Here is a 27,731-nt window from a genome sequence, read left to right as displayed (position 1 = left end):
ATGCGCACGCACACGCACACACACACAGACACTCTTTGATCTTGCTCAGATACTGAAGATGCTTCAGATACTGAATGACTTAATGTAAGTCGCTCTGGATTAAGAGCGTCTGCTAAATGCCTAAATTGTAAATTGTAAATTGAATGCCAACCTTTCTTTTTTAAATATCGCTTTGTAAACACATTTGTTCTGACTTGACAAAATCCCAGACCACACTGATGGGAGTGAGAAGGCGTGTCTGGGACAGAATGAAAAGGGTTGGAAATGAAGAAAAAAAGAGAGTGAAAGGAGGAGGAGGAGGAGGAGGAGGAGAAGATGGAATGCACGAGAGCCAGAAAGGAGAATGGGAATTCTGAAGCCGTCTCTCATTTCTGACTATTCTAAACAGGGAGACAAACAGTGGATAAGAGCCACACAAACCACACACCCACACACACACACATGGAAGCCTATGTGCACGCACGCACACACACACACGCACACACACACAGCATCTCCAGGGGTACAATTTCATAGGCCCTAATTACAGCTGGGTGTAGCATTTCTTATTGGGCTTGCCAAAACGTTGGCTCTCTAACACATGTTCACACAGACACACAACATATACACACAAGTGGACGACAGACAAATAGACACGCACGCACGCATGCACGCACGCACGCACACACACACACACACGCACGCACCCACACACGCACGCACGCACACACACAAAGTGGGCAGGCACTAGACTAGACAAAAGTGGGGGTGCATGCGCACACATGCGCACATGCACCCACCTTCAGGCCTTTCTCCAACGTGCGCGCCACTGCATAATGTGCACATTGTTTTCTGAGCCCTGCGCTGATGGTGCTTTTAACCCTGCGCTGATATCTCTTGGAGGGACATATTTGCATATTATTTATACATACGGCAGCATAACATCATATTACAATAATCAACACGCCTCACGTATATATATGCACAAGAACATCTCATGTATGCACAGCAAGGCATGCACAGCAAAGTCTACTGAGCACCACTACTGCGTTATTTGTATTTGCCCGGAGCGAGAACAAAACAAAGAATATTCACCAGTGGATGGAGTGTCCCTATGCACGGCCAGTAGGAACGGCTGCATTCATTAACGGAACAGAATCATGCTTATGCTTGGGCGCCTGGTGGGTTTCAAGCATTTCACTCGGGATTTTACACTGTAACTCTGACAATCACTGCATGCTGTACAGGAGCAGAAAGGTTGTGTTCTCATTTCAACGATGGCCCGTTCGATATGCATCAGGCCACTGACCCCATTTAATACAATTCATAACGGCCGCCTGACCCCAATCTATACTGTGAAATCCTTCACAGTAGGCTACAACATAGGCTACAAAATGACTCAAATAGGCTACAAAATGACTCAAATAAATGGACCCATTAAAGCCATAAGGGTCCAATTGGTTCTCTTTGTACACTCAGAGTTACCGACCCGTGTAATAATCCATCACTATCAATCATTAATGAGTACATTATTAGCAAGAGACCCCCCTGGGAACCCCCTCAAGGTGACAAGGACCCCTGGGGGACTCTGGCCCACACACTGATAACCACTGCTGTACAACCAAGGATCTGTGGTGTCGTCGAAATACCACACAATACTTCCTTCCCTCTCTTTCTCATCATCCTCTGTCCATCTTACACTCCAATCCTCTCTCTCTGGGGGTCTCTCTCCCTGAATTTTCTGGTTCTTTCAGGGGTTGTTTTTCCCGCTGAGGTTGTGGAGAAACTGCCGTTGTGGAATTCTGCAGGGTGTTTTGTTTTCACGCCTAAACTGTGCTATCAACATTTAATGACATTAGGGTAAAATATGGTATTATGTAAATGACAAGAGTTAAGCCTGATTTAGACTTGGTACGGTGGAGTATAAATTAGGCATTAGAACCCTGGTGGGTTTCAAGCATTTCACTCGGGATTTTACACTGTAACTCTGACAATCACTGCATGCTGTACAGGAGCAGAAAGGTTGTGTTCTCATTTCAACGATGGCCCGTTCGATATGCATCAGGCCACTGACCCCATTTAATACAATTCATAACGGCCGCCTGACCCCAATCTATACTGTGAAATCCTTCACAGTAGGCTACAACATAGGCTACAAAATGACTCAAATAGGCTACAAAATGACTCAAATAAATGGACCCATTAAAGCCATAAGGGTCCAATTGGTTCTCTTTGTACACTCAGAGTTACCGACCCGTGTAATAATCCATCACTATCAATCATTAATGAGTACATTATTAGCAAGAGACCCCCCTGGGAACCCCCTCAAGGTGACAAGGACCCCTGGGGGACTCTGGCCCACACACTGATAACCACTGCTGTACAACCAAGGATCTGTGGTGTCGTCGAAATACCACACAATACTTCCTTCCCTCTCTTTCTCATCATCCTCTGTCCATCTTACACTCCAATCCTCTCTCTCTGGGGGTCTTTGGGCACATTCACAATAATTTGGGGGTCCTTGACATGAAAATGAGTGGGAACCACTGCACTGCCCATGTCTCTCTCTCTCTCTCTCTCTCTCTCTCTCTCTCTCTCTCTCTCTCCCTGAATTTTCTGGTTCTTTCAGGGGTTGTTTTTCCCGCTGAGGTTGTGGAGAAACTGCCGTTGTGGAATTCTGCAGGGTGTTTTGTTTTCACGCCTAAACTGTGCTATCAACATTTAATGACATTAGGGTAAAATATGGTATTATGTAAATGACAAGAGTTAAGCCTGATTTAGACTTGGTACGGTGGAGTATAAATTAGGCATTAGAACTCTGAAGATTATAACGCTATAACACATTATCCCTCCTCGGCTCGCCCCCAAGACTCTTTGCAATTTCACTATTGCACCCTGTGTCGTGTGTGTGTGTGTGTGTGTGTGTGTGTGTGTGTGTGCGTGTCTCCCCTGAATCTCCCTGTCCTCCTTGCTCCTCTGTCTCCTTTCACACGCTCGCTCATTTGGCCTACAAGCTCGTATCGCGCCACTCGGTGGCGCGATATGAGCTTGTAGATCTGCTATTTTTAAATAGCTAAAGCATAACATGATGCTGACACCAAAATGGGTGCCCGGTCAGAATGGGATAGTATCAGAAGAAGAAGGAAAAACAAGAACAAATCTAAAGCCTGATTTATATTATGTTGTGCACCGTAAACTAGCACAATGAGTCATGTCGTGAGCTTGTATATCAGTTATTTTCGGTGCGTGACACGGACACTACGGGTGTTCGCATATAAATGAGGCAGAACACTGTGTATAAAAAACATTGTGAATAGCATCATGACACACAGTTCCATGAGGCAGTAAAACTGTCCTTAACTGACCGGCATGTGATCGTCAGAATGCCATTTTATTTTCCCTTGTGCCCAAAATGAACCAACGTGTCCAAAATAATAAGTTTCCTTTACTAGAAAGGTTACGTAAGCTCTTGAGGTCACGGCTATTACAGAAGCTGAGCACATTAGAACTCTGTCCCAACACAACTTTGTACTTATACGCATCACATAAACAGAGGAGCCTTGTTGGTAAATGTGAACCAGATCTAAAATTCCATAGAGTTTGGTTATAGTCTGAAGTGTTTCATCTTGTAAAGCAACTTCCAAACGGCCATAAAAGCAAACGGTTAATTTGTACGGCTATGAGAGAGAGAGAGAGAGAGAGAGAGAGAGAGAGAGAGGAAAATAACCAGAACAGCTACAGCTACCATTGCCCATACATAGGGAGAAAGTCAGCATGCAACATGTAAGGGGACCAATAAAATGCTCTGTAAATTCCAAAAGAGAACCCAATAAAAAGAAATGCAAGATGGCTGTTTTGATTTAAAAAACAAAGAGAGAATCCAGTGCTCCTGTGTGATAACACATCCTATAAATCATCCAGTGCTCCTGTGTGATGATAACACATCCTATAAATCTCTCTAAAATCTGCGTTGACCCCCATGTCACCTCTCCCCGTAACCTCATTAACGCCCCCCGTGTGAACCCCACACCCCTCCCCCTCTTACCTCTCATATTCCATGTTGTCGTGGTCGCAGCGGAGGTCCTTGTGCTTCTCCCAGTCCTTCCCGTGGCGGCACGTCGTCAAGGAGACGATGTCCTTCCCGTTGTGGATGTGGTGGAGCGCGTTGCGGGTGTCCGAGCCGATGCCCGTCAGATAGCGCTTCCCTTTGAACATGAGCAGGTACTTCCTGCGCGGGGGCACCGTGGTGCGCACCAGCCAGCCCCGCTCGCCGCCCTTCTGGGGGTGCTCCTTGGAGAACAGCGGGATGGAGACGTCGAAGCCCGGCCTGAAGTGCTCCGTGTTCAGGCTGGCCTTGGCCAGCATGGCCTGGCCCATGTTGAAGCCCAGGTCCTCGGTGTAGTTGGGCCAGGTGCCCGAGTACAGGTTGAAGATGAGGTGGTTGCGCCCGTCGTTCCACAGCGGGTAACCGCGGATGCGCTCGTCCACGTTGGGCACGAACTGCCCCGAAAGCTGGTCCCTGTCGAGGGTGTCGATGCCGAGCACAAACAGACACGCCTCGCGGGGGTCCGCCGTGTAGTACCGCGACTCGCCTATGGAGGTGAGTATCTTCCTGTAGCTCTCCGACACGCGGTCGTTCTTCTCCGCGGGGTACACGTACACCCGGAAGCCGTCCCGGCCTCTCCGGCGGCACCGGGAGAAGTCGAAGCACGTCTCCATGCGACAGTGGCCGTCTCTGTAGATGCTCGACCAGGCCTGGTGCCGCTGCCGCGGCGACTCCGCCGCGCCCGGGTCCGTCTGGAGCTCGTCCAGGTGGGCGTAGCGGGGCAGGAAGGCCCGGTCGGTCCAGTTGGGCCATGGCCGGACCACCTCGCCCCGGTGGCGCGTCAGCAGGTGGAGCAGACGAACCTGGACGCCCCCGCCCCAATAGAACAGGAGCAGCCAGCAGCACGCGCACAGTCCCAGCAGAACATACTTCTTACGTGCCTGCATGGGGGCCTGGCACAGTCTCTCTCTCTCACGTTCCTCCGCTATCTCTCTCTATCTGTCTCTCTCGATTCCTCAGTCCCTCTCTTCCTCTGCCCCTCAGCGCTCTGGCCTCACAGGGGTGGAGGGGTTGGGTGACCGATTCGTAACGTCTAACACGGGGGATCTAATTTCGGACAACAAGTCAACTTGGACATCACTGCCCCAAAGTGCAGCACCACGGTCCAGTTGGCCATTGAGTGGCAAAGCAGCCTTGAGAAAAAACAGATTCCACACTCTCACACTTTCGCTCCCTCTCTCCCTCTCTGCTCCCTCTCTCTCTTGCTCGCTCTCAGATGTGTGTTGTTAGCCCGTCTCTGCTGCTGCTGCTGGGCGCGCTTCTCCCGCTGCCAGGCTTCCGTTGAGGATGATGAAGGGCGATTTCTCCTCTCTCTCAGACCCAGCTCGCTGCCTCATGGCACCCAGCACGCCTGCCGAGGCCCCCTCCTAGTGGAAAGTAAACAAACAAGAAAACATCAGTACACAGCCAGCTCCACAGCACCATAACAGACGTTGACACAAAAGCACACTCGCCAGTCGTAAGAAAGATACAAGAAAAAAACGACCGTCTCAAGTAATGCCCTGACAAACATTTACATGAAGATGAGAGTATGTGCTTTTGTTTGTATAAAAACCGTATGGATTGGGATGTACACAAAACAATCAGGAACCCGATTTACAGTAGACGGTACAAACACTCACTCGAACACACACAAACACGTACTGTAAAGAAACACACACGCACGAGCACGCGCTGCACACGCACACGCACACACAGATAAGTAGCACAGTTTAGCACAGTTTCACAGTCGAGTGGTTTAGAAATTGAAACTGAAAAAAACTAAACTTTTCCACTTTGAGCTCAGCACTGTGTGTGTGTGTGTGTGTGTGTGTGTGTGTGTGTGAAAAACACACTTTCTCTTAAAAAACACTTTTCACCTTCCTCTTAAATGAGGTGTTTTGGGGAAATGCACCATGTACTGTATCTAGTACACTCTCGGAACAGGAATGTTCAGATTTCCCCCGAAAATAAGATACGACGGCTGTGGCTCAGGAGGTAGAGCAGGTTGTCCAATGTTCCTTGTGTCAGCGTTTCGAATCCCGCTCCTCCTGTCCACATGTCGAAGTGTCCTTGGGCAAGACACTGAACCCTGCATTGCCTCCAATGAGTCGGTCGATGCGAGCTTGCCACCATTGGTGTGGGAAGTGAGGACGCTGGTGTCTTCTCCGCTTCACCTCCCAATGTACATATGAATGAATGAACGAACCATTGTAAAGCATTTTGAGCACTATAAAAGATATTCATGGGGTCACGGTGGCACAGTCGGTAGTGCCGTCACCTCACAGCTTAGAAGGTCCTGGGTTCGATTCCCGCTGGGGACGCTGTGGGCACTGGGGGCGTGCTCCCCCTCCGCGTCATCAGTGCCCATACCTGAGGTGGGGTTGGTGAAAGGGCCCCTCTGTGTGGAGTTTACATGTTCTCCCCGTGTCCCCTAGGGTAGGTAGTGGTACCATCACATAAACATGCCGTAATCCTGCAGGTCTCTAAACTACCTCCCCCTGGCCAGCCGGGGCGCCTGATGGAGGGGAAAGGAACTGGTCGGAATAACGTGTTCCTTCCACTCGCTACGTCCGGCCGGGGAAACTCCCCCCTGTCAGGTGAAAAGAAACAGCTTGGACTCCTCATGCATAGAAGGAAGCATGAGGCCAGTCCGCTCCCCCCCCCAGGTTGGCAGAGGAAGTGTAGCGCCCAGGCTTACATTAGATAATTGACACTGGGTGAAAAAATGGGTTACAAAATCGTGGGATAAAACATTAAAAAAATATATATATATTCATTTATACGGTATCTAATAACAATAATAATAACTAGAAAAAAGGCAGGACCAAGCAGGAAGGCAATAAGCAATAAGAATAATATGAACACTAAAAGCCATAGAAATATGGAAGAGTGAACTTGTGAAAAAAGACCATGAAATTGTGACAGGGTCAGTTTTAATTGTGTGTGTGCGTGTGTGGGGGGGGGGGGGGGGGGGGAAGCATTATTGAAGACACATACGCTGAGTTGTCTGTACTCGGATTTGAACCCATGACCTTGTGTCCCGAAGGCAAGAGCCCTGTACCTAAACTACCTACTGAGCTAGAGCTATCCTGACACAATCAGTTGTTGTATTGTTAACAGCAAAATCATTCAAGAAGGAAATAAGCAAATATACTTTGAGTACCAACGCATAAGTACTATAAGTAATATAGCCTAAACTTTTAGTTTAGGCTATATTGAGGAAGGAAATTCAGGCGATGACGATAACTGTCTGATGGGATGTGTGAGTTCTTGAACATGTAATTGGAGGCTTCATGTATGCTCCTTGATGTTCTGCATCAAGGGTTTTCAAACTTTCTCATATTAAGGTCCATTATTTATTCAGCATTCGAGCCGTGGAGTAGGCGTGGACCACCATTTGATGAGATTTAGCCCCAATTGGGACCCAAGACTTTTGTTTTGTTGGATAAGATGTTGTCCACAATTCCATGCTGTATTGATGTGATACCATTAGGAGAGTCGACAGGTGTTGATCAAAATAACAATTCTTCTACATTCTCTAATTAGCTGGGACCACCTGGAACCCCCTCAAGGACCACTGGTGGTCCCCGGACCACTGGTTGAAAACCACTGATCTACATTGACGTCTGCTTGTTGAAGAGCATTTTGCGATCAGCATGGCCGACCTGAAGCAGCTAGCAGACGAGGCCAGATATCATCTTGCTCTTCAAGCTCCAGTTAAACAGAGCCAGATACAGTTGAGGAGCAGTGGAGGAGAAAATAAGGGAGCGTTTAGTATCTGAAATGGAGATTTTGGAAGGTGGCGACAAAACAGAGACACTTTATGTGCCTGAAAATGACCGTTAATCTGTAGAGAGCTGGAGAAGGTATTTTTCTGTTATATTTCAAAAACATGCAACCGTTTTTCAACTCTGTATTTTCCTTGCCAAGCATCCCCCATAACTCCCCAACGGCTGTACGTGCGTGCGTGCGTCTGTGTGTCTGTGTGTGTGTCTGTGCGTGCGTGCGTGCGTGTGTGCAGTTACGTGCGTGCATGTGAAGAACACCTCACAGTGAAGGCCAGTGTTCCGACTGCCAGCCACCACACAAAGGCAGCTTTCAGGTCTCACCTGCCCTCGCTCTCTTTTTCTTTTCCCCTCTCTCTCTCTCTCTCTCTACCTCTGCTTCACATTCCTCGTCTCTGCATCCCTTCCAGCCAAACAGAAGTGATGCTTGCATTTTCCGCTTGCAATAAAACATAAATTTAAATAAAGCCACACAGGTGAAAACATTGCAATGACACATTTCCCCATCACACTACAAAAAGCACATTTTTGAAGTAAATCTTAGCCAATCGGGATGGAATAAGAAAAATATGACAGATCTGACTTGAATGGCGAAGACAAAGCGCAGGATGTATATTATGAACTGGATTTGAACTGGGTGACTTTTAACATTAATATTTACATTCATGGGTAACAGTACCGTGTGAAAAACAACATCTCATGAATGATGCATTTATCTTAAAATATGGCATTTATGGAAATTGTGTATTGTATTGACTGAGTGAATACAGTGGCATAGCATATAGGCAGATATTTTTCACCGCTCTCGACAACAAAACGAATAATGAATAAATATCTTTATGACTTTTGCGTTTTTGGCAGGAGCCCACTGTCTTCTACTCCTGTGGTTATTAGCGGACCGGCATGAGCAGCAAGCTCACTAAAGTTGTGTTGAAAAAGACACTGGGGATCCCATTACATACCCCTCATCAATAATTCACCCGCTGCTTTAGTTAAGACATTGATTTTCCTTCCTTTATTTCTTTCGTGCTTTATATCCCCTGACACAAACGCGCCCAACTAAAACTCCATCTTCCTCTGGATACCCTCGGCTGAAGGCATCTATCGTCATCTGACAGAGGAAGGAGGTGATCTAAAGCTCTGTCTAATGTGATTTGTGGATTCCGGCAATAGTGCGTAATGATTGCTGGGGGTTGGGGGGGTTGAATAGAAAAGTGATAGAGGATGTCATTATGATGGGGGTAATGAAGTTGGGCGAGGGGGGGATTTGTTCCGTTTCCTTATCTGACATCTAACGCAAACACAAGGACGGCATTTAGTATAGACCCCTTTCTATCTAACGTTTCACCACTGTGTGTTACAAAACAAACTAAAGAAAAGATGTAACTGCTGACTGGCTGCTGGGGATATTTACATTGATGGAAGTGCAAGTGCGCACTAGCTTCTTCCCCATTAACGCCAAGACAATAAAACCAGCAATTGGAGCAGGAGGAAATAATTTCCACGTCCAACTTGGCGAGCTATTTCATACTGTCACACCTATTAACAAAACCCTCTCGACGTCCTTCCCTAGTATTTATACTGTCTCCGCTGCGGCTAATAGGAAAACATTTGGAGGAATTAGGTGAACATTCTGCAAAAATAGTAGATCTGCAACAGTGCAAGCACCACAACATAACATGTGGTGATCAGTAGTTTGGTTATTTGCAGCAGTGAGATTAGGTGTAGAGGGAAGAAAGGAGGGAGCTTAGGATGGAGCCCTGGGGAACGCCGGTCAACGAAGTACATACGGTTTTAGAGACAAAGGTTAACATAAAGGTTACTGATACCATTAACAACTTAAGCCCTGTACTTTGTCATACATCAAATAGCAAAAATACCTGATGTACAAGCTAGGTCACAACTCATCTTGATGCAAATGCATTGTGAGCATTGTGAGACCGAACAATTAATTACAAAGAAGAAAAACAACAAGAAAAGTGTGTTTGTTGTCATGATTTGTCACGATCCGAGTTGGCTTTGTTTGAGGCTTAGTACAGATCTTTAAACAAATACTTTTTGAAATGTCTATGGGAAAAAAGCATGGGGAATCATTTCCTGGGCCTGTCGTCGTCATGAAAGGGTGCGGGTCTGCAACGCTCTATAGAACTGCTATTTTCACTTTATTTTATTTTATTCCAGGTTGTGTTAACCATAAAGAGACATTTCCTTATGCAGAAACATATCTCTCTCCGGAATTGTTGTCATGACAATTCAAGCCAGCAGCACGTGTGCCAAATAACACCAAACCGTACCCACCAGGCGACATCATCCACCATGCCACCCTATGGCCATCGGCACCGTGAAGCAGCATTAATGATGAATGTTTACCACTGAAACTCTAGGGCATGTCTGAACGTGACTGGGGCCTATAGCAACTTCCACGGACCTGCAAATTAACTGACACGCTCTCTCTCCCTCTCCCTCTCTCTCGCGCGCTCTCCCTCTCTCTCCCTGTGTGTGTGACTGTGTGTAAGTCATGGATCAATGATGGATCATTATTGCTGTGTGACTATAGTGCTTGAAAAGGCCATAGGGCCTGTTGAATGGACAAGCCTTAAGAGTGAAGCACAGGGTTCAAGGAAAGGTGAGAAGAGGGCAAGAGGGTACTTCTTTCTGTCCTTATTTTTCTCTTTCCTTCCCTCACTTTCTATCCTTAATTCCCAAAATGAAATGAAATTAAATCTCCTCTCCTCCCTCCCTTTGTTCCTTCCTCTCAAACTCTCCTGCACTAGTAGCCAGAGCGAAGGATTTACACAATAAAATCCTCAGCTCTAATCTAAGTTCCACTAAGGATTTTACTGTCTACTTGAAAGCACCCTCTTTTCACATCCACTTTTCCTCTTTCTGTTATTCTTGTCTTGTCTCATCCCTCAGCATGGAACGACAGAAGACAAGCACGTCAAATAATTAATCACAGACAGGACAGGTATAAACCGAAAGCAGACCAACAACTCTTTGATGTTGTGTTCCTCCTCTAGATAGAAATATGGCACAACTTCTGGGAAGTTTCAATTATGGAGTACAACTGAGCCCACGGGCGAAATTATGTAAATACTACAAAGACTTGTGGGAGTCACAGTGAGAAATGTGTGTACTGTATTAATATCAGCAAACGTCAAGTAGTAGCTTGAAAACTAAGAAGCAGGATTAGAATAAACAGGCTTTGCTGTACTGTGTTCCACACCCTCCCAGCCAGTGGTGCAAAGCAACTAAGTACATGATACTTAAGTACTAGCTGTAATTAAGTACAAATTTGAGGCATTTGTACTTTACTCGAGTATTTCCAATTCCCGTTACCTTTACTTCTACTCCACTACATCTCAGAGGACAATATTGTACTTTTACGCCACTAATGGAGTTGGAACAACTAAGGTTCGGGAGGTTTGGCCAAGCACAAGACAACCCACCTGCCTGCCATCTCCTCCCTTGCCAACCAATACTCCACCCTTGCCAACCATGCCAACCACTCACCCACTTCCAACTAGCCTGGCCACTCCTACGTCGCCCATCACAGTGGGTACTTAAACTCAAGCGTCAAAAAATGCCCTTGTGCCAGTTTCTAGTAACCCACCCTCCCTCCCTTTCTCCATACTCTGCAGGTTCCAGAGGGGGTTTCTACTATACCACTCAGGCCCACGCCTCGACCCCTAAGCCAAAGTATCTGGTTCCGCCCCCTCGAACCTGATCACACTGCTACCCTGTATCAATGACTTGGCCGTCTACACCACGCGTCCCATGCCTCGCATGCGACGCGCACATGGACGACCATGCTGGCTCCTCTGTATTTAAGCCTTGGCCGTTTATGCCGCGCGTCCCATGCTGCGCATGCTACGCACCCATAGACGACCATGCTGCTTCACTATGTATTCCATGCCTTGGCCGTTTATGCTGCGCGTCCCATGTCCCGCATGTGGAGCACTCATAGACGACCATGCTGGCTCACCATGTACTTAATGCCATGGATGTTTATGCCGTGCGTCTCATGCTGCGCATGCTACGCTCCCATAGACAACCATACCCCACATTCATACTTCATGCATTGGCATTTGTGACAGCAAATGACCATACTCCACCCTTATTCAATAAACCATCTTAAAGGGTTCCCATGTCTGATGTTTGGTCTTTCCTAGTGAACATCTATTTGAAAACGTTAGTTACTAGATGTGGATTATTATTACAAAACATACAAAACAGAAAAAAGGTCAGGTACAGTAGGCATATTTCTTGCAACGGACTGAGCGGAGTTACGGCAACGTTGACATATGACCCAGTGGCCAAAGTGATGTCTATGTATTATTATGTCAGATGGCATAGACAAGTGCACAGGGGGTTGGGGAGTGGGGTGGGCTGCTAGGGGTTGGGTGTCTTACTCAGGGATACTTCAACACCATAAATCAAACCGGGTCCAAACGGCGACCTTCCCATTTCCAGATGGCCTATCCACTCATCTATACAGGCACCCACTTTGAACGCAGTGAAAACAGTCCTCTCCATAGTTTTCTCTCGTTCTTTCACAGAACGACGTGCACACACACACACACACACACACACACACACACACACACACACACACACACACACACACACACACACACACACACACACACACACACACACACACAAGGAGGACACGTAAGGGGAGAAAGTGGGACCTTATGCACTAGCTTCCTGTTGAATGTCTATTCTGAATTGGAGTTGTTGATATTGACTGTAATCGGATTTAGAGTTAATGGGGGGAAAATGCAGTTGGGAAGATGGATGGATGAAGATATATTGGCTGGAAGAAGGGTGAGGGGCGCCGCGTGGGGGTGGAGAAGGGGATGGATGGAGGAACTGAGGAGGATAACAATACAGCATGGTTGGCAGCTGAACCGCAGTTCATTCCTCCTCATCTTCCTCTTCCTCTCCAGCAGGGGACTTGCCCTCTACCGTTCCTGCCTGATGTTCTGTCCCCCTCTTTACTCATCCGGAGAAATGGAACTGAAATTTCGCCTCTCACTTACCCCCTCTCCTTCTCCCTCTCCCTCTCTCCCTCTCACTTACTCCATCAACATTATTTATGGCAATTCAAAACAATAAAGCAGTGATGAGAGTGACACACAAAGAAGCCAAGAAGAATGTTCCATTTGGATATATTTGTACACTGTTGGGACTATATAAATGAACACTGAGAATGTATAATGTATAATTTCACCTATTTTGTACACTTATTTAAGGCATCGGCTCCTGAGTGCAACTGACTTTGTAAACTCTCCCAAATTAAATAAGTAGCCATTACCGTCTCCCTGCTCTCTCTCCCATGGGTAGAGGAGTCGTTTCGAAGCGAGGCGAGAGAGAGAGAGACGAGAAGAGCCAGCTCAAGAAGTGTCAGCTGAATGATAGAGGCACCGAGCCGCGCTGATGGGCGGGCGGCCGGGAGGTAATTCATTCCAGCACATTCAACCCCGGCAGCAGGAGTGTTTAGTGAGTTTCAATATACACACAGGTGTGTGGTTGTACGTGCACACACATTTGTAAATGTGTGTATGTGTGTGTATGTGTGACTGTGCGTGCGTGCTTGCTGTGGTGAAAAGTAACTAAGTACATTCACTCAAGTACTGTAAGCTACTTATAAGTACAATGCTGAGATACTTTTACTTTCAGTATTTTCAGCTCTTGAGTATTTCCAGTTCTGGAAACTTTATAATACCGCTACATCTCAGAAGGGGGAGTTTGTGTGTGTGTGTGTGTGTGGGGGGGGGGGGGGGGGGGGATGATAGTTACTTGCAGATTTATATTAGTAATTCAAAACATTTATTGATAAATGCTATATTATGATTGATGTATTATAAATTACGGTACTCAGAATTCAAATGAGCCCCACCTTTACCAGCTGCAACATTAAAATAAGCAATAATGCATTACTAATACTTACTAATATAATATTATATTGTGAAATTGAATATTCTGCATAATGAATACTTTTACTTTTAGTGCTGTAATTATATTTAGATGCTAATACTTCTGTACATTTGCTCAATGCTTTAAATACAGGACTCTGAAATGTTACAGTACTTTCTCTACATCCGTCAGTGGTTCTCAAAGTGGGGTATGGACTGGACACCCAGTTGTCCAGGTTCCAGGGGGTCCCCGGTAAAATGAGATGATATAGCATCAAAATCACTTTAACCCATTCTGACCTGAGATCAGATTCATACGAGGTTTCCGCCGGACAAACACTGGGTCTGATGAACCCATTCTGACCTGAGATCAGATTCTAAAAATGTCAGTCGTTCTTCGATTTTTCAAAAAATAGCAGACCTACAAGCTCGTATCGCGCCACTCGGTGGCGCGATATGAGCTTGTAGATCTGCTATTTTTAAATAGCTAAAGCATAACATGATGCTGACACCAAAATGGGTGCCCGTTCAGAATGGGTTAAGAAAGAATAGCCAATCTACAAGCTCACCGTGCATGGTATCTGCCATTTCTATAACATTTGGGGAAAATCTTGAAAATAGAGAAGAAACACTAAAATATTCTCCTATGGCGTGTCTCTGGCACAAAGTCTTGTCAAATGGGGGATCTGTGACCAAATACATAATGGTGGACATTGACATGAACGGGTCTGAGGACCACTGTTCTACATTGTTGTATTGATACATTTACTGAAGTAAAAATCTGGGTACTTCTTCAGAAACTCTGTTACTGTGAGCATAGTACGCGTGCACACGTACATGCTTCTATAATTATACACCTAATCTGGTATGCGTTTTTGTCTCTGGCCTAAAGCTGGCTATATACATATTAGCTCAGTGAAATGAAGTGCTCTGAGAGAAAACTCAAATCTTGTGGTGAGGTGAGAGGCTCACTTGGACTAAAATTAAACCCTGGACCCTTTCATTATAGGACTGAAAGACGTGACGACGTGACCAGGGCCCAAACGACGGCCGCATTGTGTTTATGTGTGTATGTGTGTGTGTGTGTGCGCGGTTGCTGTGTGCCGTACACACACGTGTTTGTGAGCGTGCGTGCGCGTGTGTGTGAGGCAGAGTGAGGGAGAGCGCTAGGGCCAGGATGCCAGGGACAGTCTCTGTGTATTTTTGCTTTCATTGAGAACACTGGTTCTCAAAGTGTGTCTGGGGAATCCTGGGGATCCTTGAGGGGGCTCCAGGGGGTCCTTTAGGTGTCTTTAATTCAGAGTGTACAAATGGAACCATAAAGGTCCATATACACTGATGAGCTAAACTAACACAGAGGATTTTGCAGTGTACTGTAGATTCTTGGTTCCCATATTAAACTACCAGTCTTTGTAATTAAATGTTCATGGAAGTACCCCGATAGTGCATGCAAGTCTTTATATAAGTGACTTGTACTGTATGCATTGGATCGTATATGGCTCTATGCACTGTATGTGTAGGCGTGTGCACATGCAAGAACACACGACAACCGTACCCTGCGCAAATTCCAAAGCTGCAATCACACACAATGACACACAGCAGTGCAGTGCTTCTAGCCGAGTCCACAGCCGCCCTCAGCCTCTGACCGAATGACTGACTGGCTGAGGTTGCGGTGAAGGTTTGTCTGTTTGTCTGCAGTCATATCACTCTAGTCTACACTGCGATCTAAAAGGAAGGGGGGCACACTGCTGTGGTCAAAACAGGAGCCACTTAAGCACCTCCTGGCAGACCTTTATGAAAGGCTTACGGCCTGGGTGCGATGCGTGTGTGGCTATGATTTGTTCTATTTTCCGCTGTCAACCACCACATGCCCTGCATGGTTGAGGCCTTGTATCGCTTAATTTATACTTGGTTGCACAAGGTGTCCCAGGTCGAAAATAGCAGATCTACAAGATCACACCTCGTCACATTGCAACACATTGTGCGGCTATTTTGAGCACACGACAATGGCACACAACTTAGCATAAAATAGGAAAAAGGCAGGCAGGCACCGAGCATGCACACAGTTACATGTGCACAAAAACACAAGTACGCACACTCACGTCCACACATAAACAGCTAGCATGCCTTTGTAGTACACACACATACAGACAAATAAGCACAGACAACATACAACATCACGAAAACAAAGATAAACAGAGATAAACACACTTTCATCCACGCTGAATAATGTTTTTTTGGGGGGGGTTTTCACTAAACAATATTCTCCATCTATAGCAAGAGCTACTACGGATTTTTCCCCATTAGTTTGACCACCTCAGAACGATAATGTACATTACTTCATTAAGCACTGGTATTTTTTACAAGACCAGCGTTTTTATAATGTTGGTAGCAGTGCATTCTTCTCAACCTTAATAAAACCCTTGGTTGCCTTGTGTGGGTAGAGGGGGCTTTGACACAGTTAATAAGATGTTTACCTCAAGCCGAATGCCCCGCAATGCAACCAGCTTCCCCACAGTGCTCCTATTTCCAAACCTAGCATAATTACAAGCGGGGTTGATTAATTATGTCTCAGCAATATGCTGCTCTCCAACGCCATGAGGGCTAATTAACAGGATGAACAAGATGGGTAGGAACAATTATTAGAGGGACTATCTGGCTGGCTCACTGATTTTGGAAGTGCTGTTTTCAGTCACAGCAGCATGCTGACAGAAAAGTATAGTTAAGAGGGTATATTGTATTGCTATAGCACACAAGACACACACCGGGGGGGATGCAGCATTAAAGAGTGGAAAAATCCTGCCTACGATGTAGTATATATATATATATGCAGCGAGTGCATGCCTCCGTGTTTGGCTGGTAGCATAGGTGACAGCATATATACAGCAGAAGCAGCATGATGTAGCTGAATGCATCTGCCTCATTAGCCGGCGCTTCTCCGTGCAGTGTCTCTTATCTGGCTATCTGCACTCTGGTGCTTCGAGTGGGAGACATTCCTCTTCTGCTGATCACAGATCAGATTGACCTAGGAACACTCTAACCTTGACAACATGGACAAGATCTATGATCCGACCCCCGAGATAAGGAGCGCGGGGTCGCATCATCCAAATTCCAAATGGGGTTCAATTTAGGTGTCCTGGAGGTGTGCAATTAAATCAATAGTGTTGTTTGCACTATTGGCTATTGTATGTTGTATCATAATAACGTGCTTAATTAATTTAACATTTTCTTAGATTTATTTGTAAAGATGTGATTTCTTTGTAGCCCTTTAACCATTTTACAAAATATTTGCTGATAATAGCCTTGTCTTGGTCTGTTTTCTTAATGATCTATAATATATACTGCATGAGTGTGTTAAAAGGTTTCAACACTTAGCAAAGTGACCTGAGATGTATAATAGCTTTTAGGGGTTGGACACTCAGATAGTCTCAATCCTTTTAGTGGAAGCTTAGCCGGCCCTAGATCATGGACATTCTTATATGAACACTGCCTGTTTTGAGGGACGCCTCAAAAACTGCAGCCACAAATCATTATTTTTCACAAAATATGAAAATGCATAATTATATGCAACGGCAAGAAATGATGCAATGAGTTCCCAATACTCATTAACAAACACTGTATTTGGGCTTTTTAGTCACCAGGGTGTATATTACAGACACAATAACCCAATTAAGATGGAAAGCTTTTGCCGACACACACACACACACACACACACACACACACACACACACACACACACACACACACACACACACACACACACACACACACACACACACACACACACACACACACACACACACACACACACACACACACACACACACACACACACACACACACACACACACACACACAGGAGATATACTACTGATTTCATAAACCAGATTAGGTCTCTTTGTATGCGTTTTTGTTTTGCTTCATTCACTCCCCCTGATTACTTTCATATTTTATCCAAAATGACACCATTTAATGCAGTCGCTCAAATCACAATCTACGCTCATCAATCAATAGGCTAAATAAATGAATAAATAGGGAGTAATTAATTGCCATAATGATCCGAGTCTTGTTTGTTTTGTAAGGATGAATTTATACAGGAGGTGCTTTTCATGGGCAGTAAACTGTTGCGGTAAGTGTTAATGCAAGAGATAATAGGACAATTCCAAACAGATGCAACCATTTGTTGTGTTTGATTTCATTCTGGCCCTGAACAATCTGTAAGCCTATTGTCAACGGGGCCCAAGTCGTAATTACTTATTTGGAACAATTTGTTTGTGGGATGTGACTCATATGATATCAGACTGAGATACAGGATGACGACTCAATGTTGGATGTTGGTAGGCTATAGTCTGCTGTTCACCTATACCTTGCACTGTCAGTAGGCTATCATGTTGCATGTGTAGTGTGTGTGTGTACAATGACTGTACAATGAAACTCAGTCATTTATGTATCATTATAGTCAAATGACTTGTCACCTGAACTAGGTTTAGTGATGGACCGGGAAGTTAATGTGCAATATTGAGTCTACCGCCAAAAATATCTCAGTCTGTGTGAAGCCTATTCCTAAAAGCCATGCTGTTCACACCTGTTAACTGGTTTTATGGGCTACACCATCATAAAACATTACAATAGTGAATGTCAAATGGTATATGATGGATTGACAACTGCCATATCTGACACGCGGTTATGTGACACCCATGTAAAATCGTTAACAGTCCACTTCTATAATAACCTCTGAGTGACGTGTCAAAAAAAGTATAGGCTTATAGCCTACCTGTCACAGAGTGATATGTAGATCCTTCAGAAGTGGTCACAGCCGGTTCATCTACTTCTGAAGTAGCCTATAGCAGCCAGGGCATGCACAGTCCTCACTCAGAGCAGAGCGGGTCGCTCTGGTTTTGCGCACTGAACTGTTGAGTGTCCTGTTTGTTTCTCACACAGCAAAATCACGGGGAGTTTAAAGCTTAGGGCTCTCTCGACTGTCAGTCAATAACCGGTTGCAGTGACTGGGGGCCGTGGCGTGGCATCCACATTTTTCTTAAGTTCACGGGCGGCCCTCCTTTCGATTTACGAGCCCTCTATAATATGATTAAGTTACAAGTCTGACACGCGCAAACAACATGCGCACACAGCCCGGGCGCGTCCATAAAAAAAAATCATCTCACAGTCACGGCTGGCGGAGAGTGAATGCCTCCTCCGCCCACTCTGTCTTCACAAGCTCTCACTCTCTGCGCTCTCACAGGGACGCACCTCTCAACACCACCGCACTTCTACCTGTATCTTTAATAACCATATTCTACGACCAGACAGCCAGCCTTTACAGACAAGCGTTTTTAGATGTAGTAGTCTACCCCGCCTCTACATCTGAGCGTCGTGAGAGAGTGACTGACAACAAGGTGCGCTGCTGCTGCTGCTGCCTGAGCGCTGGCTATACTACGAGAACAATACACTGACAGCTGTTTACAGATCAGTGCGAACAGGCTTTACGGAAGCATGATACAACAAGGATTAATCCCTATAAATCCCTAAATGTCAAACCACAGACCTTGTGCTGTTGCCATGCAGGTCTACCGGTAGCCTAATGATGACCTAAGTATGAACATAATTAATTTTGCCCGAGTGAAAAAAAATGAATATTATGCAGTTTAGTGACCTATCCACAAAGCTACTGGGCTCGTCACGTGTGCAGTGCACTGATATGATAACACGAGCCTCCCCCCCAAAAAAAATATCTCCAATAAAAATAGTCGAGCTATCTTTGGAAATATCCACTGGACAATTAGATTTAGATTGCATTTAAAATAGGCGGCGCCCACTGCGCTACAACGTTATCCTCCATAAACAGGCAGGCAGTACACGAGAGCACACGGCGGTGCGATGGAGTCTTCTTACCGACTCGTCCTCAGAGGCACCGGCTGGTAAACCATGCTGCGTCCCTCTCTGGCGATTTCCTTTTCACGCCACGTCCTGGCATTTGCGATTCAGTTCCCCGGGCATGCACGCGTCTCTTGTCGGCATGATATGATGATCGTGCGTGGTGTTAAATTGTCCATTTTCGATCTCCACCACAACATTTCCCACACACACGACCCGCCCCCCGGTGTCTGTGATTGGCTGTCTGGCGGCTCCTGGGCGATGTCGTCGCGCCCTAAAGAAAACGCGCACATCTGGCCAGGCCAGCGGTCCCGACCCGCACAACTGTCTGGAACATTTTGGAAACACCGAATTACGCACAGAATCGCACTGTCCTTTTAAGTGTGTAACAGGTTAATGGCACTTAATGGCAGGCAGCCAGGATAAACTAAGCCGGGTAGGGTGAATTAAACAAATATAAACTATGACGTCCGTTGTCCGTTACAATAAAAAGAAGTATATTTGTATATACATTGAGTCGGAGGGCTATATCTTCAAAATCCTAAATAGCCTGAATTGCATCAATTGATTGATGTTTCATCAAATAATTTATGTCTTGTCTTCCAATGGCAATTATCAAATGGGCCTATTACATTCGTTGTAGTATGTTTTTAGGGTACATGTCATGGTACAAAACGATAACATGATGATCAATCAAATGATCAGTCATTTCGACCATTCATTATACTATTGCGCCACTCTGTGTTCGACAGTAAGTACTGCAGCTCACCATAGCGTTGCCTAGCATTATCTTTAGAGTGATCCGCTGCAATTTGCCTGGCAAATGTTTGGCAATGACAATAACGCGAATATAAAACTAAGTGGGAGCTGGCTGCCAGTGGGTGGGCACTGGGCAAGTAAGAGCATTGAGCAACACAAAGTATAGAGGCTTTAAGATTTCAGCAAATACTGTTGACAAAATGACAATCCCTTTATTGTTTAAATTATTTTGTATTGCTATTTTTTATTTATCTGTTTAAATTATATACGGTATTGGTATATGTATATATATATATGTTTTTACAGAAACTATCAATATTTTTCGTTAATTTTGGGGGTTGAGCGAAAATCACGGGACGTCACGTGTGTATTCTAACTCCTCCCATACCAGAAGTAAGCTTCGATAATGCACGTGCATCAGCTGATACATACATGTACACAAAAACAACATCTCTGTACGGCGGCACAGGTATCGTATATGCTGCAGGTTTCTAACGAAAACAAAACAAAACATTTGATTTACCCATATTCTGATATTTTAAACGCCAGCCAGACTCAGGAAAGAAAAGCGTTATACTGATTGATTATGCCATTGGGAAACTGCAGATAGGCTATCCTTGTTGTGTTGTGACTCTTATTATGTAAACAATGTATTCAACTTATTGACATCTGTCAATGTCAATCATTCAAATTCAATAATTCAAAAGGTGTGAGATAATTAAACAAATAAATGAAAATCTGTCAATCATGCGGCATGCTCTACTAACTGCCTGTCAATCATTATCCCGGGCTAAGGCCCAAGGGGTATATATGTATGATTCATAGTTGAATTGAAGGATTACACATTTCAAGACAGGCCGCCGAGCTTGTCTTAGAGCCCTCAAAAACGGAGATAAGCAAAGCATAGTCTAATAATAACGTAATAAGTAGTGATGCCCACTCCAGTTAGATAATGATCAGAGAAAGATCTGTGAAAGTGTGATTGTTTTTATGTTGAACCTCAGTCAGCCACAAGATACTATAATAGCATGATAGACATGCAGACAGTAAGCCCAGCTGTATCACTCGGCTCCAGGAATGTGTTTACACAGAAGATAATAGCTATGATTGTATTGTATTTGTATTCACCTTTAATCCCAGTTTTGTCTATATCTGGGCTAGAGGTTATCCTGCAATGATAATCCCTGAGGCACGTTTTCTAGGTACACCATTACATTGCCCCTGTTTGTTTCCATGAAATTCATTTCACACCTGGGAAACACAAACGTGGTGGGAATATAAATGATAATGATCATAACCTTGGCAGTAGTACAGCATGTGCATGTTTTTGACACATACATTCTCTGCAGTCATTTTACACGAGTCATGATGGATGGAATTGGATGATGTATTTATTTTTTATACATGTCACAAGTCACAACACATGCAGCAGGCATGTGTGTGTGCGTGCATGTGTGCGTGCGTGTTACCAACCTCGGGTCCCTAGTTTAGCAGTAAACCATTGCCTCTTTGTTCACATCTCTCCCCGTTCTTGTCTTTTAACATCCTCTTGCAGGTGGTGGTGTCATTGTTATCTTCTTGCAGGTTCTGGCGTCATTGTCATCGTCCTGTAGGTGGGGGTGCCAGGCAGACAGCATGTTGACGGCACAGGCAGATCGGGTCATGGCCTTGGACGAATGGCACCAACGCTGGCAGGAGGACAAATTTGGTTGGCATCACCCCCATGTGCACAAGTAAAACACCTTGCTTTTATTTACCACATCAGGGAGATGGGACCAAATTCAACTCCTTTTGTTATGATCATGCAGCCCCTGCTTCACATCCCTGCCAGGAAGGATTTAAATTAATGTTATAAAACAAAAAAAATCATAGTTGATAATGAGGGGCACTGGGCGGAGCGATGTTCGAAGACTCTGTAAAAAACTCTATAAACTACATGTGTCAGTATTACTGTACAATTTTGTCGTGAAGTTTGATTTACAAAAACTGATAACATTTTAAGCAAGAAATGAGCTGCTAGTTTAACAGTTAGTTTGACATTATTGACTTCAGTGTATAAACATTGTTTGTGCAGGAAAATCACACACTACTTTATTTTAATTCTCACTACGAAATTATTATAAAAACAGGATAATTGGCATATGTAATGTATGGCAATGTTGTGGTTTACATTGCTTTTAGAACAGCTGTGTTAACAGTTTTTACGCATTCCACATGTCATGAGTGAAGTCATGAGTGAAGAGAAGAGTGTATGAAATTATCCAAAAGGGGTTTACAGTGTGTCGTTCATAATGGCACTTCTCTTGTCTGTACTGTCTTTATTTCTGTTTGTTTTCAACAGGATGCTGGAAAGTAACATCGACAAAGTTCTTGCCGGCCGGACGGGTGTTCGCTTCTTCTTTCCTCTCTGTGGGAAAGCCATAGATATGAAGTGGTATGAAAATCATCAGTTATCTTCACAGTGTTATCCATAAACCTTGTGTTCTCATTATGGGGGTGTCACAGAATCTCCCCTGTAAAAGTTGTCCATCGAGTAGGGGTGTGCTGCGTGCATCTCTCCCTTTTATAGACAGATTCAGAAACAGGTCTCATGTCGCAGGCAACGTATTTCCTATAGGCGGAGACGACATATTTGTGGTGTAAACCGTCTGCTCTTCTACTACATTGAATGGGAAAGTGACTGATGTTAGTCTGCTCAAACGTTACTCTTTTACCTGCTTTTTACTAACACTAACTTTACAAAGATGCCCAGAACATTGGGATGAACCTGTGTAGTTTATGGCCACTCCAACAGTAGTGGCAACATTCAACTTGAGAGAAACGGAATGTCAAAAAATACACTGCGGTGGCTGAGACCAGAGCCATAGAGTAAATTGAGACGAAGCAGTGAAAGGTCCTGAAAAATGCATAACGTCAGTCTTAACCAATACACAATCTTTCTGTTGTATGAACACAAGGCTGCTAGTTTATACCTCATATTTTTAGTATGAGGTATAAAGTACACTTCGACACTTATACTGGGAAAGCAGAGTGTCAAACAGTAACAATAATTATATGTACATGTAAAATGTAACAATACAAATCTTGAATAATCCTAATTCTGTTCCTCCTACTTATATGAACTCCAGGCTGGCGGACATGGGACATTCCGTAGTTGGGGTCGAAATTAGTGAAAAGGCCATCAGACAGTTCTTTGAGGAAAGCAACTTGACCTACAGTGTGGAGCCTGTCTCTAACATACAGGGAGCAAAGATTTACAAGGTACAGTACTGTAACTGTCTCTTGATTATAACTATTCGTGTGATCACATGGGAGCAGACAAACTTCAGGCTTTCTTGCGTGGAGCATGAACAGAAAATACTTGGATTCTAGTTTTTTTTTAAAGGCAACATTCAACAACAACCAGTTAAGGTCTTCAATATTTTACAGTTACATCAGGTATTTGTACCCTGATTGAAGACCTAAAAGGTCAAAACAAATGTTTTTAATGTACTTCAATAACCATGTCAAAATTCAAGTATTGTTTTCCTGCTCCATGCAAGAGTGCCTGAAGTTTGTCCCTTTCAATGTGATGACATTGAACCCTGCCTTTAGTTTGAATCTTAAGCCTGATTTATATATTGTTGTACAATGTTGTCCCGTGCAACAAAACAATGTAAAAGCCCACAATGAGCTTGTAGATCAGCTATTTTCAGTACAAATTAAGCATCACATGCTAAAGATCTCTTTCACAATAATTCATGTGACTTGGATGCATCATCCTGACACTGTAGTTTATTTTCATTATATTAGTTTTGTTTTAAGAAATAACATACTCAAGGTCATGCTATACTGTGAATTTCTCATGATATAGCAGGACCTTGAGTATGTTATTACCTTTAAAACCTAAAAATAATAACGTGCAGAAGTTTTGGGTTTGGTTTGATTAATTTATTTTGGCTTTCTGCCAAGAGAAAATAGTTCCCCATTGTAACAACAGTGTAGCAAGCGAATGCAATCGTTGGGAATTAGGCTATTTAGTATTCATGTAAACAAGTTGTCAGGTGCCAGAGCTGTACTGCAATTATATGAACTCATGGAATGTCTCTCGTCCAATCACAACACATAGTGACCGCGGTCATGTGTTGGTGTTTCAGATGCAGTCAAGAATCAATCCACTGTATATCACTGAAATCCATAACTATTTAGTGAATAAAATATTTTTCTTTAGTTTTTGACCCATTTCTGTGGATGAGTATGATTATATAAGTGTGTTAAGATACAGCATATTGGCCCAGGCCGTAGCGTAACGGTCTGGGCACCGGACTGGTGATCCAGTCGCGGTGTGCCGCGGGTTCGACTCCCGGACCCGACACGGCCTTTACCGCATGTCATCCCCCCATCTCTCTCCCGTTTCCTGTCAGCCTACTGTCTACCCCTTAAAAAATCAATAAAGGCGTAAGCCACAAAAAATATCTTAAAAAAAAAAAAAGATACAGCATATAAAACGAACACAGCTGTGGTGGATCATGAATGTCATGAATGCTCGTCTGTTGAGAAATGTAGATCCTGTGGTGGTCGGATAGGATCTCTACTGGTTAACTGGTATTGCATGAAGGTCAAAGCTCAGTTTATCCTTCTTCGTTTATCCTGCAATTATAGCTCAACAACAGCAGACATTTTGGTGCTCGCACGGAGGACCAAGGTTTGACTCATGGGTCAAAAAAGCTACTCACAGGGGTGAAAAATGGGTTACAAAATCGTGGGATAATAAATATAAAAAAAGTTTAAAAAAAAAAGCTACTCATAAAAGCTACTAATTGCAGCTTCAATATAAGGGTTAGGAGGACAATACTAATGTATAAGATTCTATTTCATCCTTGCCTTGATAAGTCATACAACACAACATGTCAGACCATTGATTAGCATATTTGTTTTTGCTGTTCTACATAGTTGTTTTTACTCCCCACAGAGTTTTGATAGAAACATTTCCTTGTACCAATGTGACCTGTACAATTTCTCCAGGTAAGGTACCCATAATCCTTTTTTTTTAAACTGAATGATGCCTTTTCAGTATTCAAGGAGGCGTTTTCGGGCAAATTGTAAAACAATCTATTCCTTTCTATAGTTCTATTGAGGGCCAGTTTGGAGCAATTTGGGACAGGGGCTCTCTAGTGGCCATCAACCCAAAAGACAGAGAAAAGTAAGCTACAACAATTGAGATTAATAAAGGCTGCCTTGTCATTGAAGATGGAAGAGATTATTTAACTGTTAAACAGAATGTTCACTATTTGAGTCATTATGCCAATAATTTGACATCATTTTGCCATTATTCCATTGCCATTATTAATAATGCCACAGATATGCTACACTGATTACTTCCCTGATGGCCAAAGATTGCAGATACCTTCTGGACACTCTGCTGTACAATCCTGAGCTGTACAAAGGTACAGTTTGAAGAACTATGAACACTTATGTAATATACAGTCACCCATACGCTCACCCATGGTTCTCATGGAGCTTCTGGTATCAGATTGGTTATGAATAGACACTGTAGCAATGTCTACTAATAAAAAGGATCTGTGCAAGTCAGAAAGTTATTGTTGTCTTTCAGGTCCTCCATTTTTTGTGCCAGATGAACAAGTGCACAGTCTGTTTGGTGAGTGTGTTCAAAAACATGATGAGGAAAGTAGTGCACAACTGCACTGCACACAACTTCTGTGGCCCAGTTGCAAGACAAACAGCAGTATCACAAAAGGAAATAGAGTCTGCACACTGGTAATGCTGAAAAAGTTATACTGTATTTTTATTGCTTCATCAACATTTCGATCAGATAGCTGTATATTACAGTATGTATATGTCCTGATCTTCATCAGGACATTATACACAATGGTGTAATCCACTGTTATACGCTATTATGCTGTGCCAACGTTTTTGGGGAAAAAAGCGTATACCATCTGCTTAAATCATTTTATCCATTGACCATGTGTGTGCACATTGCAGCCTATTTGTGTGCATGTCGCGCACAGAATAATCTTGGTATACCGTCTGAAAAAACCTAGGCTACAGCACTGCATAATACAAGTTTTGTCCTGATTAAGATCTGATTGATCGAAAAGTTGGCAACGCAATAAAAATACAGCAGGAGGGAAACTCCCTCCTGTCAGGTGTAAAGGAGTAACTTGGATAGCCTGGTTAATAAACCAGACTTTTGTTTTGCCAACGGCTGATTCGGTCTGGTTTATTAACCAGGCTATAACTTGGACACTCAGGCATGAAGGAAGTCTGTTGCTCTCCCCATGTCCCCCATATATGGGGACTAGGTTGGCGGAGGGTGTGTAGAGCCCAGGATCACATTAGATAATTGACACTGGGATGAAAAATGGGTTACAAAATCATGGGATAAAAACATATTAGAAAATAAAAATACAGCAGGACCTTTTCAGCATTACCAGTAGTATAGTATGCAGACTATTTCCTTTAGCTGTGAAAATGTATTGTGTAGCCTACAGTAGCTGTGACAGGCCTATCATATCACAGTTAGCTATGACATCACAGTATAGGGCAGGCTATGTGAATAGTGGGACTTTTATGTTTAATTGTGTTATGTGTCTTTAGGTAACAGCTGTGATATTGAACGACTGCAGTCAGTGGATGCTCAGACGGACAGAACGAGAAGCTGGGGACTGGACTCATTATTTGAACAGATACATCTCATCACCCTGAAAAACAGTTAAAATGCTGTGGCGTAAAGATTCTCATTTCTAGGATTTTAACTGAGGTTTTGATTACTTCCATTACCTCCTCTGCCTGCTTTCTACAATGGAATAGGAACTTCTATCATTTCCAAATTTCAGAGGCTACAAAAGAGAGTGGTCCAAAAAACAGACTTCTAATCTACACTGGGTATTCTAGACAGTGTTTAGGTAATATTTGGTCCATGAACCCAATATATTAATTTCCCCTTTTACTGTGGTTTCTCAACTATTAGCCTGTATTTTGTCTGTAGTTACTAGTTACTGTACTGAGCCCAGCAAAATGAGTTTCCATTGTGGATAAAGGGCATTTCAGCTATATATTTATTTGTTTGAATAAATTCATTTAGACTCCCGTTTGTGTTTGGTCATGCCGTATGTTTTCTAGGCCACACGTCAGTCGAACATTATGCTTCCGTGTTGCTCTTGATTGGCCGTTGCCTGGTTACGATAAACAGTGAGAAAGGAAGGATCTTAATAACATTAGATTGGCTATAGGCCTGCTGGTTAAACTGCTTAATATGTTGAACCTACGATACAACAATGTCCAAGCATCAGACGGACACAAGGAGGGTGCGTTATGAAGCTCACA

The 27,731-nt window shown here is 43.9% G+C and overlaps 2 protein-coding genes across 4 annotated transcripts in view; one reads left to right on the top strand and one right to left on the bottom strand.

Annotated features, from left to right (window-relative positions):
* Positions 1 to 19,828, bottom strand: part of ext1c (exostoses (multiple) 1c) — a 124,840-nt gene extending 105,012 nt beyond the window's left edge. The window contains exons 1-2 of one of the 3 annotated variants that reach the window (XM_083771199.1): positions 19,665 to 19,828; positions 4,025 to 5,451 (exon numbers count right to left, since the gene is read on the bottom strand). In XM_083771199.1, coding sequence (XP_083627325.1) covers positions 4,025 to 4,971 — 947 coding nt within the window. In that variant the 5' untranslated portion in view covers positions 4,972 to 5,451; positions 19,665 to 19,828. Of the gene's footprint in view, positions 1 to 4,024; positions 5,452 to 18,546; positions 19,625 to 19,664 lie in introns of those variants that run through there. The other 2 variants (XM_083771200.1, XM_083771198.1) reach the window with 2 other exon arrangements.
* A 948-nt stretch (positions 19,829 to 20,776) lies between these two features.
* LOC310860429 (putative thiopurine S-methyltransferase) lies at positions 20,777 to 27,393 on the top strand. The gene is made up of 9 exons (XM_083767323.1): positions 20,777 to 20,874; positions 21,961 to 22,138; positions 22,747 to 22,839; positions 23,534 to 23,666; positions 25,357 to 25,409; positions 25,513 to 25,587; positions 25,746 to 25,831; positions 25,999 to 26,043; positions 27,003 to 27,393. Exons 1-9 carry the CDS (start codon positions 20,838 to 20,840, stop codon positions 27,119 to 27,121), a joined length of 819 nt encoding a protein of 272 aa, XP_083623449.1. The 5' UTR covers positions 20,777 to 20,837; the 3' UTR covers positions 27,122 to 27,393.
* Positions 27,394 to 27,731: the final 338 nt, after the last annotated feature.

This window comes from Protomyctophum parallelum (genome assembly GCF_964188405.1).
Source record: "Protomyctophum parallelum genome assembly, chromosome: 1".
In the NCBI taxonomy this organism is placed as follows: domain Eukaryota; kingdom Metazoa; phylum Chordata; class Actinopteri; order Myctophiformes; family Myctophidae; genus Protomyctophum; species Protomyctophum parallelum.
This window is presented reverse-complemented; position numbering and strand designations above follow the sequence as displayed.

Coding starts and splice junctions, on each gene's coding strand:
- LOC310860429 (XM_083767323.1), top strand. CDS start 20,838: ATGTACACAAAAACAACATCTCTGTACGGCGGCACAG. Junction 20,875..21,960: donor ATCTCTGTACGGCGGCACAG/GTATCGTATATG, acceptor ATCCTCTTGCAG/GTGGTGGTGTCATTGTTATC. Junction 25,832..25,998: donor CAATCCTGAGCTGTACAAAG/GTACAGTTTGAA, acceptor GTTGTCTTTCAG/GTCCTCCATTTTTTGTGCCA.